Below are 15872 nucleotides of genomic sequence, written 5' to 3' on the forward strand. Positions count from 1 at the left end.
TTCTCGAAGCTTCTACGCCAGTCGTTTGCGTAATCTCAATTCCCAGCAGTCACTTTGCGTCTTTCGTATATAGTTGTCGTAGTTAGGAATTATCTCGAGTTTCTCAGAGGCTGTGTTGGGCTCAGTCTTGCCACGACTAAGTAATGAATTGTCAAGAGAAGGTCTATCATGGAGGGAGTTCTCTATAAATGGACAAACTATATTAGCGGTATGTATACAGCAATAGTTAAAAGCTATATGACGTAAATCAGGGAAGCCTGAAAAGCAGTTAGCCTGTTTGCTAGCTCAAGCAACGTCAACGTTAGTGTATAAATGAAGTTAAGCATCATCCTCTTTAGCTCTTTGTGCCGATATTTTTTTTTCCAAAGCTGGGACCAACTCAACCACATAAGTCTCATCTGCCAAAAGCATTTTCAGAAAAGTTTGTTTTGCTCTTAAGATTATGTGTGATTCTGTTTTATTCACTTCTACCTATGACCAGTTAAAAGCCTCCACTTGACTGGAAGAACAAGTCAAACCGTATTATGTTCATGGATCTCAAACGTCATCATATACATTGTTACATGTGTCGGTTACAGTGAAAAATGTCATAATTGCTTTGTTGTTTCTCTTAAAAGGTTGGCAGCCTCGTTGGTTTGTTCTTGAGGGAGGCACTCTTTCCTACTATGACTCTCAAGAAGATGCATGGAAAGGATGCAAGGGCAGCATCAAAATATCTGTGTGTGAAATACAGGGTAAGGAAAAGTTTATGCCTAACCTGAACAGGAAACCTAATAACCATTACATCACAAGCGGTTATTCTTTTTATGCTTCAGGATATCTTAACACATGTATAGGCAAGTGGATGTTTCTTCATCTTTGGGAACTTTTATGTCCCAGGGGCTGATTTTCATTAAAACTAACGTTCAGCTGTTTTTTTTGTGAAGTTTGCATTAAAGCTAGGGTTGCAAAGGGGTGGGAAAATTCCGGTAAATTTCCGGAAACTTTACAAAAATCCCTGGAATATTCAAAAAAATCCTGGAAAGTTTCCAAAATTTCTGGAATGTTTCCGAAATATACTGAAAATGTTCCACCTTTTTGCAACCCTAATTAAAGCTGTCTTGGGCAACTTTTTTGTTTTGTTTTTTTTGTTATGCCTTCAGATCTTATTTGTTTTGCTACTTTTCGAATGTCTTATTTGATTTTATCATTTTATTTTTGTCCTAGACCAAGACTATTAATCTTAATTATAAAAATTCATCGTGAGAGTATGAATCATTGCATCTTTGTAACTGTAAACAACCTTTTTACAATATTTATTGTTTGAAAATGATTTATAATTATTGCCACTACAGCAACAATGTTCTCCCTAATAGATTTTGAGACTATATGTTGGATACATAAAATGCTAGATAAGAATTTAGCCTTGTGAAAACAAAAGGAAAGCTATTTATTTGAAAAATGTTCAAAATGTACATTTCCACTGCCATCATTTCCATCATACAATCCTATTAAACATAATGCCTCATTGGAGATGTGGTGAAAATGACACTGTGATTAAAATCGTTATTGCTTTACTTAATAAAATGGGGAAAAGGAGCAGAATTGTGTGTTCACTGTTGAACAGTAATAGACTAGTAAAATAAACAAGTGAGAGTGTGAAGAGACTTTATTTTTTAACAGGGCCAAAAGTGTCCAGAGTTGAAGAAACACCCAAGTACTGTATTACAACTATAGTGACTGATCTCATGCTTTACTTATCCATCTTCTTTGTCCTCCCTCTCCATTGTAGTTCACCCATCGGATTTCACAAGGGTTGATCTGATCATTCCAGGAGAACAATACTTTTATCTCAGGGCAATTAATGCAGCAGAGAGGCAGAAATGGCTTGTGGCGTTGGGGACTGTAAAAGCCTGCCTCACAGACAACCGAACCAAGAGAGAGAAAGGTGAGTGTTGTATTTCTGCCGTAATAGACAAGATATTCTATGTAGATCATCTGGCTTGTGTTGATGATGTATTATAAACTACCATTTAGGTTGATAGTTTGCAGTCAGTTCTAATGTTTTTGAAAGAAGTATGTTATGGTCACTAAGGCTGCATTTATTTATTTAATCAAAAACGCAGTAAAAACTACAAATCTGAATTTTCAGCAGCCATTACTTCAGTCTTCAGTGTCACATGATATGCTTTTTTGGTGCTCAAGAAACATTTCATATTATTATTATTATTATTATCAGTGTTAAAAAGGTTGAAAAAATTCTTTGTTAAATAGAAAGTTCAAAACAGCATTTATTTGAAATAGAAAGTGTCTTTTTTGTCAATTTGTTAAATTTATTGCATCCTTGCTGAATGAAAGTATTAATTTGCTGAGTTTAATTTTAAAAAGTGTAAAATAACTGAGCCCAAACTTTTAAATGTTATGTTTTAATGATGTTTTAATAGACAATGTCAAATACAGGAAACATATGATTTCATGGGGGCTTTAACCAATGAGATTACATAACCCATTCAGATCATGACGTTTGTTCATTTGGCAATTTTTCAAAGAGCTGTCAATTCAAGTCTATGAAGAAAATAATGTCAACAATAGTCTCTTTTATCTTCTCAGAGCTCCAGGAAAACACAGACGCTCTGAAAACAAAAATGTCTGAGCTAAGGCTTTACCGTGACCTTCTCCTTCAGCAAGTGAACAAAATACAAGAAAGTTCTCAAGCGGAGATGGCAGCCGATTCGGGGGAGGTAAGGGAGTGCTTGTCTTGAGTCAACCTTCACTACGCTTAATTAAACAATATATAAGCTGTTCAAACATCAATACAGAGTGTTTAATAGCTCAGACTTGCACTAATGAATTGTATTATCATTCTGATTTTTCGTAGTTGTCTTTATCACAAAAATGAGGAGTAAAAATCAGTTCTAAAACAGTAAGACTGATCAACCTACTCTAAATCTTAAGTTTTGTTGTGCTATATGTGGGTTTCAGGTAGGGGATGAGACTGGAAATCTAGTGAAGTCCACTTGCACCACCTTCTTGAAGACCCTGGAGGAGTGTATGCAGATTGCTAGCCGGACCTTCAATCCAGACCTTCTGAGTCGGACCCCTCCAGGCTCTCCTCCTGTGGCTACCATCAAACCTCACAAGGTATATTAAATCTAATCACTGAATGGTTGTAAATTCATTTAGTTTGTCAGAACCTAAAATAGAATGTTTCTTTTTTCCCATAGATCAAACCTACTGATCCAAGAAATCAGCACCCAGGAGAAAAGTGAGTTCAGTTCATATTAATGTACTCTTGTGGTTTAGTTTTTCTCTACAATGTTTAAAATGTGTGTTATGCAGACAAAAGGACTTAATAAACATCTCAGGAACATCAGCACATGAGAGTGGACCAGAAAACGAACCACCTCCATCTCCTCAAGAAAACATGCCTACATCTCCTACAAGTATGACAAACATTAAGTCAGATTCAGAAGTGATTACGCATGCAGCATTTGGCAGACCTCAACTATCATTTCCTGTCTTGTTCTGTTTAGGAAGTGGTTTAATGGAGGGCCAGAGGGAGCCCATGGAGCCTCGTAATGGCTCTTCATCAAGCACACGGGACCCTGAAGAATCTGTAGGAGAGGAGAAGGACATACCGACAGAAGAAGCAGACCTTCCCCAAGAAAAACAAGAGGAAGTCTCACTGAGCCCCACACAAAACAAAGAAGAAAAGGTCACTGAAGAAATCCAGGCTGACCTGGAAGTGAATGAGCCTCAGTCTGAGAATAAACAGGAAGAGGAAGATAAGGTGGACACATTCTTCAGTACCATGAGCCACAGGTATGAGGCGCCTCCGTTGCTGTGATCCTCTGAGGGAACAAGATGAATGTACTGCACACCATTTACACTATTCAGAATCTTGTTTTTGGTTTGAAAATTAGCTATGGTCATGCTAATGTCAAGTTATAAGCTAACACTACTTTTAGAATTTTGTTTACAGAAATGTGCTATATGCAAAGTCAGCATTTCAGTAAAAATTCTAGATTGTGGGACTATAAATCTCCATTGAGTAACATTGTGTCCTGAGTAACCAGGTGCAGCGCGATAAAGTGACAAGCGATCAATCTTGTCTGTTCTGTTAAAGGTATATTCAAAGGTAAAGTCTGTTGAAAGAATTTGCACTCACCTAAAAGTTCATCAAAACAAATGAAAAACCCATTGACAGAAATGCGCTTTAATTGAAGTTATCTATATATTACATTCTAGATAAATTATTGTACTTATGTCACAAAAGTTTGCTTTCAGTTAGGACAAAAAAAGACAGACCTTTATACTGTTTACTTGTTGTGTCTCACCTGGTTAGATCGTGATGTAAAAGGCACTTTCCACAAATAGGGTACCCTTTTTTTTTTTTTTTTTTTAAGCATTAGACGCACAAATGTTATAAAACCAAACTAGAACTTTTAGAAAAACTATTCTCTAACATCACATATGCGTAAAAAACTGTTTTAAATATATCATATATCTGGACCCACCGTAAAATAGAGATATTTTCGAACTGTTCCACCTCAAAATACAGCAATGTCATATAATTTTGACGAATTATTGAACTGATATTTGATTAATTGTAGTTAAAATCTATTTAAAAAGTCAAATTGAAATGTCCAAACATGTTTATTGTTTGCTGTGTTCCACATTATGCATGAAACCATGTTTCCAATTGGACCGTTTCTACAGGAAGACGCATAAATAATCTTATTTCTTTTTACATTTTTTCAAAATGTTTATCTATGATATTATAAAAATGATTAAATAACTATTAATCCATCCTAGGTGTTATATGACTTTGTTTTTTCAGACAAATACAATCAGAGTTATATTAAAAAAAAATTCTGGCTCATTTTGAAGCCCAAAAAAGTGCATCCATCCATCATAAAAAATGCTCCACATGGCGCTGGGGGGTTAATAAATGTCTTCTGAAGCCAAGCGTTGCATTTGTGTAAGAAAAATATCCATATTTAAAAGTCTATAAACCGTAATCTCTAGCTTCCGCTAACTGTCATACACCTGTTCACAAAAAAAGAACACAGAATCTCAACCCCCATTCACTGCCATTATAAACCTTGGAAGAGCCAGGACATTTTTGAATTTAACTCTGATTGCATTCATCTGAAAGAAGAAAGTCATATACACCTAGGATGGCTTGAGGGTGAGTAAATCATGGGGTAAGTTTCATTATTGGCTGAACTATCCCTTTAAGTAGAAGTTAATAGTCAAGCACCTTCCTTTGCTGGATAGACTCGTATTTGTACCTTGGTTGTGGAAAGTTCCAAAACAAAGGAATAAATGTCTTGCAGTTTCAACATAGTGATTTCATCATGTAAAGACAAAAGTGGTTCATGATTAAATGTTTATCATGGTATGTTTTCTTTTGGTCGCTCAAAATGAGGCCCAGCCTGTGATGAGGGTTTGTAGATTCTTTTGCTATTCATAATTCTTTCATCTCTTTTATGTAATAATGAGGTTATCACGTAACTACAACACTAATCTGTTCCAACAGCCTTCATTGGACTGAAACCAAATAAAATTGAACTGTCAGTAATGTGAAATGTTATCAAAGCAACGTGTCGGTATTCAGATATGAAAACCTTTTCAGTATTATATCACTGTGTGAAGGTTGTAAAATCTCATTTATAAAACCTGTATTTAATGTGTCCTGTTCTTAATTAAGGACTGCATGTTCCAAACTGGTTTTCTTCTGCTTTGGCTATGCCTGCTTTTGTATTGGTGTTTTATTTCATCAAATAAATGTTTTGTTGACGTATGTACTAATGTATTGTCCTTGTCTGAATGTCTGTGGTTTTTTCTTGTAGATTTAGTGATATACTACTGGAGGACGACAGTGGTATTCCCACACAAGCCTTTTTGGATTCTTGCTATGCTATAGTACCAGTTTTAGGTAGGATACTGTATTTTTCACTCTTTCTCCCTTTTCCACCCCTTCGTTGCTTTCTTTCTTTTCCCGTCAGTCCAGGTTGTCTCATTCTCTGCTTTCATTAGTATTGTGCTTATTAAATGTTGTAAAATGCCACTGGGGACATTGATTTTTGTTACTCTGTGCATGTGTCAGTTCACCATGTGGTCTTGATTTTTTGTTTTGTTTATTTATTTGCATCTCATGTTAGTCTGCACAGTTAATACCTCATTCTCCCTCAGGCATGGTCTTGCATGCTCTGCTATGTCTTTATACTGGGACAGTCCGGTGAGTATCTGACCAAGAACCGAGGCCAAGAACATGAAAATCTGTGTCAGCAATCAATTATTACAAAAGCTTTTGTACAAAGGATTTTCCTCACTTTCTTCTTAAGAACATACTGTATCAATGGAGGACGACAGTGGTATTCCCACACAAGCCTTTTTGGATTCTTGCTATGCTATAGTACCAGTTTTAGGTAGGATACTGTATTTTTCACTCTTTCTCCCTTTTCCACCCCTTCGTTGCTTTCTTTCTTTTCCCGTCAGTCCAGGTTGTCTCATTCTCTGCTTTCATTAGTATTGTGCTTATTAAATGTTGTAAAATGCCACTGGGGACATTGATTTTTGTTACTCTGTGCATGTGTCAGTTCACCATGTGCTCTTGATTTTTTGTTTTTTTTTGTTTTGTTTATTTATTTGCATCTCATGTTAGTCTGCACAGTTAATACCTCATTCTCCCTCAGGCATGGTCTTGCATGCTCTGCTATGTCTTTATACTGGGACAGTTCGGTGAGTATCTGACCAAGAACCGGGGCCAAAAACAAGAAAATCTGTGTCGGCAATCAATTATAAAACCTTTATACAAAAGATTTTCCTCACTTTTCATCACTTTCTTCTTAAGAACATACTGTATCAAGGTGATAACAAAGGTGATTGGTATGTCATGCACCGGTTTGCTACTGGTACAGTTTTTAAGCCTCACTTTTTTCTATAGTTTGAATGGGCATGATGCTTCTGAAGGTGATTGGGATTGAGTAAAGATTAATGGTGTTTCTCTCTGGGTTGTGGTGACTCAATACACTTGCACATCAGGAATACAGTAGATCTTTGTGCAGATAGATTATTGGACTGCACATGAACTGGCACAAATTGTTATTTCCCACAAATGTTTCTAGATCTTCACATTGAATTTCATGTGTGTCATTGTCTCAGTTACTGTGACCCTCACCAATATATGTGTACACTACCATTCAAAAGTTTGGGGTTGGTAAGATATTTTTTTATGCTCCCTCAGGCGGCATTTCTTTAATCCAAAATGCAGTTAAAAAAAGTGAAATTGTGAAATGTATTTACAATAATAATGAGCAGTTTTCCATGATGCATTTTAAAATGTAATTTATTCCTGTGATGGCGAAACTGCATTTTCAGCAGTCATTTCTCCAGTCTCCTTGTGAGATTATTCTAATATGCTGATTTTGGTGCACAGTAAACAGTATTTTTTTTTTTTTATTAATATTATTATCAATATCGAAAACAGTTGTGCAATGTAATAATTTAGTGTAAATCATGATACATTGTTTTTTGGGATTGATAAAATGTTTAAAAACATAATTTGGAATATAATTTTTTGTTTTGGTAACAATTATCATTTCCTGTAATAGTCTTTACTGCCACGTTTGGTCAATTAATTCTTCTTTGCCGAATAAATGTATTAATTTCCTTCAAAAAAAATTACTGACCCCAAACTTTTGAACAGTATTGCATGTTTAGGAAGAAACTAACAGCTTAACCAACAAAGTACTTACAAAGACTTTCTCCCCTCAGACAAGCTTGGACCAACTGTCTTTGCTCCAGTTAAAATAGATTTTGTGGGAAACATTAAGGTAAGCGTAAATGCAAACAATGAAATACATCTATAATAATGCATACATATTTTAGATGACATGAGCTGTGGGTTTACAGATTATGTGTTAACTTTAGGAGGACTTGCATGTCATTAGTATCGGGGTGAAAAATGCATTGATGCATCTGACAATTAAAATTCAGTGCATCCAGTACAGAATTTAATCATCTGTAATAATGAGCAGTAATGAGTAATTGCTGTAATAATAGCAATAACAGCAAATATTTAGTTAAGCTTGACCATTCAAAGTAATGCCTGTGACGACTTTGAGACTGGTTTGTAGTGGGTTTCCTTACATATTGTGATATATGAATTATTGCTTGGGAGGTCAGAACTTTTTCCCAAGAGTTTATCAGTTGAAGTATTTAACAGGGTACTGTAATTTCCCTGTACTTTTTCTGGATGTTACCATAACCACTAGAGGGCATAATAGCTTGGTCTGAGAGTTCATCCTCCTTATTTTCTCCATCAGAAAATCCAGCAGAAGGTGGTGTCTGATCCTGAGAGTTTCCCCACCCTGCAGAGCATTGTGCAGCATGAGGTGGAGACGGAGGTGACACAGGTGCGGAACTCGGCCACAGAAGCGCTGCTGTGGCTTAAACGTGGACTCAAGTTCCTCAAAGAATTCCTTTCTGAAATCAATACAGGGATAAAGGATGTCCAAGGAGCTCTTAGTAAGTCAGATGATCAAATCTAAAACAGTTTGTGTTGCAAAAAGAAAATAACACCTGGTTCAAACAACTGTCCTTCAGTCAGTGACTTGTAATGTCCCCTTTTTTCTTCTTTCAGATAATGCATATGGAAAGACACTACGGCAATATCATGGATGGGTTGTTCGAGGTGTCTTTGCAGTAAGTGTTGTGCTAAGAGTGCTATTTTTCCATTTTAAAGGAACATATTTCTGACGCCCTAAGCCCTATTCGCACGGGATTAGTATTATCTGGGGACCTCGTGTCATTTAGAAATTACCCCACCACATCTGAATTTCGTGTGGCGCATTCGCACGGGATAAGCAAAGACTGTGATTTTACTCAAATTTACTGACTTGTCTCCCGGATATGAATGTTCCTTACCGCATGCTGCTGTAAACGTCATCCATCTAATTATTTTCTTAGTTTTTGCTCTTCTGATGGTTTTCAGCTTTCTCTTTCTGCAAATTGTGTGTAGGTGTATCGGTGTATAGTGACGGGCGGTTATAGACCCTTTTTAGGTGGGTTTCAGCCCCCATATCTGTCGTCTCAGCCCTCTAAAACTATCTGAACAATCGGGCCAGTGCTGCTTCCTCTATGTTTATCATTCACATGTGTTTTAAGGCTTGTCAGTTTAAACATTTAAGTGATTTTAAGCTATTTGAGAACAAGACGGCACGAAAGATCTCAATGCGGTACTTGCACGCTGTCATGGATCATCTGTGCGCGCACACACCTGAAGCGGGCACACAAAGAAGCCATCTCTGAGACCGCATGCAAATATGAAATTATGTCTTGACTACTATCAACGTAAAAACAGATGGTTACGCCTTAAGTGAACGTAAATAGTTAAGAAAATATCAGATGTGCATTAATAGACCCGTGCATTTCTTAGACTATGTTAATAATGGTAAAGGGGTCATATGATGCGATTTCAATTTTTCCTTTCTCTTTGGAGTGTTACAAGCTCTTGGTGCATAAAGAAGATCTGTAAAGTTGCAAAGACTAAAGAGGGCTCAGCCCGCCTGTGGATGAAATCCTAGAACCGCCCCTGTATATGACCCAGCACTGAAAATACTATCAAAACACTCCAACACAGCCTCCATTCTTCGTGAAAGATGGATAAAAAGGTGCACAGGAAACAAAAACCTTGAAAAAATGATATACGACCCCGCCAAGTCGTGGCCTAATGGTTAGGGGAAGTCGTGGCCTAATGGTTAGAGAGTCGGACTCGTAACCCAAAGGTTGTGGGTTCGGGTCTACAGGACCTCGGTGTTCAGCAAAATATGGTAGGTCATTTGTGGGGGAATTTTTACTTTACAAATTACAAACATGGCCGATTTGCATGGGATTAAGATTACAGACAACCTCCGCAATTATTACAAATGACTAGAGGTCACCAGGTAATACTAATCCCGTTCGAATAGGGCTCTAGTGTCACTTCATGTTCTGTTTATGTTTCTGTCAAACACCAAAATTGATCTCTTTTTTTTGGGAGAAACTTTATACAGTTTTACCATACTTCATTCTAACTAAAAAATGCTATTGCGGAACCCACCACTAATCAGTTTGTGGCCACAATATATATTTTTTTCTTTTTGGTTTTTGTTATGTGTGTGCCTCCATATTTATACCATTTTTTTTTTTTTACATATATTTATATTTTATTTTTGTTACTTTATTGTGATAAGGCAGTATGCAGTAGACAGGAAGAAACATGTTAGAGCATATTAATTATGTATTAGCCTATATATATATATATATATATATACAAACCCGATTCCAAAAAAGTTGGGACACTGTACAAATTGTGAGTAAAAAAGGAATGGAATAATTTACAAATCTCATAAACTTATATTTTATTCACAATAGAATATAGATAACATATCTATAACCTCTGACACGGAGAAGAGTTAAAACTCCTCACATGACCACTACCGAACATCTGAACATAACGAAACAAATGCACATTTAATATCAGTATTAATTGTGTCTAGGCAAAGGCATTCCTCCTGGAACAGGTCGCACGCCGATGCGCAGAGCTAACGCAGGTTTGGCGGGTGTTCATTTCATACTTTGTGACAGCTTATTTAATATATAAATTATACATTGTATTTAATGTATAAGGTACATGTAGAACAAACTGGTAATCTCATAGTGGTATCTTGTACTGTAATCGAATGTAGCCTATCTATACCTGTGGAACCATATCTAGCAAACAATAGCCTTTGCAGATTTGCTTTCAATTGACTATAGATCCAAAGCCACGTCTTCAACGCTCTTGATGTTCTTAAACTTTCTTTTCTCTTTCTAACATTCGTTCGTTATCTCACTATGGGAACGCCTCAGGCGTGACCGATCGCGGAAGCACCAATAACATCACGTCTGCCAACCATGGCAGACCAATCTCTGCAGCGATCAGGGAGTCCCGCCTCCCTGTATATAAACCGCAGCTACCTGCCGTTTCGTCATTCTTGCTCTCTTCCCCGTGGAAGATTTTTCGGAAGCTGTTCTCAGCAGACTTCGGGAAGTATTTGCTTAACAGTTTACAGATGCAGCCACAAGGTAACGTCCCAAACGCAATACATTCCTAACGTTTGTTGAGTGACTTCACTTAGAGTGAGATAACTAACGCATCAAGGTGAGTTTTCTGCTCTAAGTTTTCAATTTATTTTCTGAGTTTTTGGGGTGCTCACCACGCACCAAAAAGAAGTAAAAGGAGAGCTCTCTATCGCAGCACAGCTCTGTATTAGTTGTCACGTTGTGGCTCCATGGCCTCTGCGAAAGGACCGGAGGAAAAGGTCGTCCTCCCCATCCGTGTGCTTGTGGAATGTGGATTTCTGCGAAGGATTCACACGGCCTCTGCATCTCCTGTCTGAGCGCTAAACACGCTTGGGCAGCTCTGTCCAACCCCGAGGGCTGTCCTCACTGCGCGACGTTCTCTATTAAAACCCGAGAGCGGAGACTCTGCGTGACAGTAGCTGGAAAGTCGGACCCATGCCTCTCTGCTCAACCCAGAGAGGAACTGATGAATTGTTCGCAGGCCGTCAGCTCGTGGGGTGAGATGATGGAGAGGGTGTCACCCGTCCTTCCCCCGCTGTTTGAAGATCCGTTAGCGGGAGAGGAAGATGACGATGACGAAGTATTGTCGACTATCCTCGAGGTCGAGGATGACAATGATGAAGATGCTGTTCTTCCCCTGAATCAGTCGCGTCCGCCGAGTGCACAGGATGAGAGTTCACCCTCCCCTGTACAGATGGACACCGATCTACTCGAGGTCTGTCGCAGGGCCACGGCTAGACTGTCGATCGACTGGCCATCCCAACCGGCAGGTCGGCTGGGAGGAGATATGTGTCATCATCGATTTAAACCTGCGCACGTCCTGCGGAGCAGTTCAAAGTTGCGGTCGGAGAATGGGCTTAGCGGTTGTGGGAGAGAGACTGCTACGGCTGGGTTTGTCAAGCCTCTCTGACAAAGAGAAAGTGGAGTTTTTGGATGCCCCTATTGATCCAAAGGCCATGTTTGGCACGACGGTTACAGCGATGCGTCAGCAATGTGACCTGCGGAAAAAAGAGGGAGAGGCATTCGAGGTCTGTCTCCCCAGAAAGCCGGCAGTTTGGCCTTATCACCCGAGCCAGACCTTCAGGGAGCGGGGGGCATTCTGATAATCAACCTTCCCGTCCTGCTCCACCACAACAGCCGGGAAACGCGGGCCCTCAGTCAAAGCCCAGTTTCGTGAAACCGAAACACCGCAGCAGCGAAACACCGGTCGGCCACCCCTCAGGAGAACAAAAAGAGGCGGTTGACCTGAGACTTCAGTTTGGCATCAGGAAGGGTTTGGAGACAGCACTCAGGGTTTCTCTGTCCCATCCCTTCAAAACGATTCCTTTCTCCCTGCCTCGGGGAAAATGAGAAGGAATTTAAATGTGAAATGGGTTTGTGTGAACAGTTCAAAGTCTAGTGTGCGTGGGAAAATGGCCCATGTTCCTCTGGCGCCCCCCAAAGAATTTTCTCTCCCTCCACCTACGAGGTTTGTTCTGAGGGAGGAAGGACAAAAGTTCATAAGCATCTCATCACAAATAAAGTTTTCACTGATGCATCCAGGCCAGGGGCTGAGGGCGCAGAGTGGGATAAAAATAATAAAAAAAATATCACAAAAGATTAAAACAATCACAAATAAAGACGAATATAACTCCTTCACTGGAGCGGTATTCCCCTCCTTCGCCAATAAAGTGTGCTGCAACACCGCTAGTGAGCGAAGATGGGAAGGGTCCACTCGCAGCTCAGGTGGCGAACTGGTGTGCTTGCGCAGTTCATCCCTGCGTTTTAACCACGATAGACAGGGAATACAGACTTTAATTCGCTGTAAAACCTCCTGTGTTCAGTGGTGTGGTAATTTCAGTGGCCCAAGGGGAAGCAGCTCAGGTTTTAGAGGAAGAAATATCCTCTTTAATGAGAAAAGGAGTGATAAGAGTGATTCCAACGAAAGAAAGCCACATAGGCTTCTACTCCCATTATTTTTTGATTCCCAAAAGAGGGGGAGGTCTCCGTCCCATTTTGGATTTACGGGTCCTCAACAAACACCTCAGAAAATACAAATTCAAAATGCTTTCGCTCAGAACTTTGTGTCAAAGTATTCGTCAGGGAGATTGGTTCACCTCAGTGGACCTCCAGGACGCATATTTTCACATAGATATTTTTCCTGCTCACAGGAAATATCTGAGGTTCGCTTATAATGGCACAGCATACGAGTATACAAAAATCCTATTTGGCCTTGCTTTAGCTCCCAAGGTTTTCAGCAAATGTGTGGAAGTGGCTCTGACGCCGTTAAGGAATGAAGGGGTCAGAGTTTCATCATATCTGGACGATCTGCGCGCCGTCACCGCGGCAAGCAGAGAGCGATACGTACACCCTAGACGTGTCTCTCAACCTGACACATCTGGAGAGATTAATTTTCAAGATAAACCAGACGAAAAGTTGGCTAACTCCTTCACAGGAAATAGTCTACTTGGGCCTCAGGTTGAATTCAGTGATGTTTCGAGCTTTCCTATCAGAGGAACGCATCAAGACATTTCACAGCTGCCTCTCCCTTTTTCAACGACGGAGATCAGTCTCTTTCAGAATGTGTCTTCGGCTACTGGGTCTGATGGCCTCGACAGTGTCAGTGGTTCCCCTGGGACTGCTGCGAATGAGGGATTTTCAGAACTGGACAGCGTCACAGAGCATTCGCCCCAAGAGCCGTCTCAACCGCAGAGTGCGCGTCTCACCAGAATGCTCTCCGTCATTGGAAAGCCCCCTCTTTTCTCAGGACAGGATGCCCTCTGGGTCCTATTTTATTGAGGAAGGTGGTGACGACAGATGCATCTCTCACGGGCTGACAGGGCGGCGTTCGAGGGCAGAACAGTGAGAGGAGTTTGGTCTCCTGCACTTAGAAAGAAGCACATACATTTTCTAGAACTACTGACAGTGTTACTAGCTCTAAACATTTTGTGCATTTTCTCAAGAATCATCATGTATTGGTCAGGACGGACAATACGACGGTGATAGTCTACATAAATCGGCAGGGAGGAGTACGTTCTCACAAGCTTTACTTGTTAGCGAAAGAACTGATTATGTGGAGCAGCAGGACCCTCCTGTCATTACGCGCAACACATGTTCCAGGAATAATGAACAGAGGAGCAGATTTACTGTCCAGAGGGAATCCTCTGTACAGGGAGTGGAGACTCCACCCCCAAGTGATCCTTATAGTGTGGCAGAGATTCGTCCGGGCCGCCGTAGATCCCTTCACATCGCGCGAAGACGCGCAATGTCCCCCGTTCTTCTCTCTGGCCGGCGACGATGCACCATTGGGTGTGGATGCTCTAGCCCACAAGTGGCCAGGCGTGTTACTTTACGCGTTCCCTCCGTTGAGCCTGATCGAGCCAACACTACGGAGGGTTCGGGAATGCAAACATGTAATGATTCTGATCGCGCCATACTGGACGGGGAGACTGTGGGTTGCGGAGATTGCGCAATTGCTCTACGACCAGCCATGGCCGTTACCAGCACACAGGGATATCCTCTCACAAGCATGGGGGGAATTATTTCACCCCTTCCCTCAGAAACTAGCTCTCTGGGCATGGCCCGTGAGAGGCTAAATCTGAATGCAGTTGGGTTACTTCCGAAAGTGATAGAGACAATTCAGAATGCGAGGGCTGCCTCGACACGTTCTTTATATAATCTCAAATGGAGGGTGTTTGAGCAGGCACGCAGATGGCACTAGGGACGGGGGGGACATGACCCCCCCAGATTCATAGTGTCCCGATCCGTCCCCCTCACTGTCTCTACGAAAGGTGACATCGGTAAACAGAAGATTAATCAGGGTTTCCGCTATGTACATTAGCCTAAGGAGCCCGCTGCTCCTTAAACGTGCACTAAGCAATTTTTGAAAAACGCTTTTGACCGCAGTGTCTGACCGAGTCCCAAAACACTTGTAGCCAATCAGCAGTAAGGGGGCGTGTCTTGTACTGATAGAGAGAAGAGAGCGCTAAATTTGAGTGCAGAGGATGGATATTAGCAGATCGACTATAGATAGAGATGGCAGATAAAAAAGAGAAAAATATCAGAGAAACAAAACATCAAAAAGATTTACGATCAGGCAAGAGGTAGGACCCGCGTAAATTTCGGAGCAGCTTTCCAGTGGTGGAGAGAAACTCAAGGAGCGGGAAGGGCTCGAATTGGACGCCAAGGTTGTGCTGTTTTTTTTTTTATGGGTGAGTAACGTTGACTTTTCTTTTTCACACAACTTATCCGTGTTGGCTTTTGTTTGAATATGCTTGTGTGTCATCTTCACTTGTTTCCGCGATCGTCGTTGCCATGGTTGCGTACGTACGTGTGAGGCGGAGATTTCAAAATAGGGACGAGGTCAAACCATTCTGATTTGCTTCAAATTTCGAAAGTATACAATGTCATTTAGATTAAAAACTGCTCATGTTGCATGTATGCAGCATCTTTGTTTGGATCATGATTAAAATGCAGTGGTTGCCTCTAATTTTAAATGGAAAGAGCACAGACAAAGCCTTAGTTTGTTTATATAAAGAGATTTCTTTTATTTGTGTTACTTACTTATTTATTTGATTTGGGGCTTGTTTTAAAATTTCAATTTAGTTTTGTTATTTACATTTACATTATATTTACATTTTGTTATTTAGGAAACACTTTTATCCAAAGCGACTAACAAATGAAAAAAAAAAAAAACCTTGCTACGTGCACTGCGTTAAGCTAACTGAGACTTCTTATAGCCCTTGCATATCATTGCTCTCTTGTTGATTTTGATTGCTTCCATTGTCCTCATTTGTAAGTCG

General features: G+C 40.1%; 1 protein-coding gene across 1 annotated transcript in view; it reads left to right on the top strand.

The window, feature by feature from the left end:
* The first annotated feature begins 77 nt into the window (after window positions 1–77).
* LOC107685542 (pleckstrin homology domain containing, family A (phosphoinositide binding specific) member 8) overlaps window positions 78–15872 on the top strand; it is a 23902-nt gene continuing 8107 nt past the window's right edge. Inside the window, exons 1-12 of the mRNA XM_016482161.1 lie at window positions 78–208; window positions 618–734; window positions 1772–1927; window positions 2590–2720; window positions 2962–3120; window positions 3204–3244; window positions 3319–3422; window positions 3513–3801; window positions 5835–5920; window positions 7762–7820; window positions 8313–8514; window positions 8630–8691. Of these exons, the coding sequence (XP_016337647.1) occupies window positions 169–208; window positions 618–734; window positions 1772–1927; window positions 2590–2720; window positions 2962–3120; window positions 3204–3244; window positions 3319–3422; window positions 3513–3801; window positions 5835–5920; window positions 7762–7820; window positions 8313–8514; window positions 8630–8691 (1446 nt within the window). The 5' untranslated portion in view covers window positions 78–168. The remainder of the gene's footprint in view (window positions 209–617; window positions 735–1771; window positions 1928–2589; window positions 2721–2961; window positions 3121–3203; window positions 3245–3318; window positions 3423–3512; window positions 3802–5834; window positions 5921–7761; window positions 7821–8312; window positions 8515–8629; window positions 8692–15872) is intronic.

Source organism: Sinocyclocheilus anshuiensis, unplaced genomic scaffold (genome assembly GCF_001515605.1).
Source record: "Sinocyclocheilus anshuiensis isolate Anshui unplaced genomic scaffold, SAMN03320099.WGS_v1.1 scaffold185, whole genome shotgun sequence".
NCBI classification, from domain to species: domain Eukaryota; kingdom Metazoa; phylum Chordata; class Actinopteri; order Cypriniformes; family Cyprinidae; genus Sinocyclocheilus; species Sinocyclocheilus anshuiensis.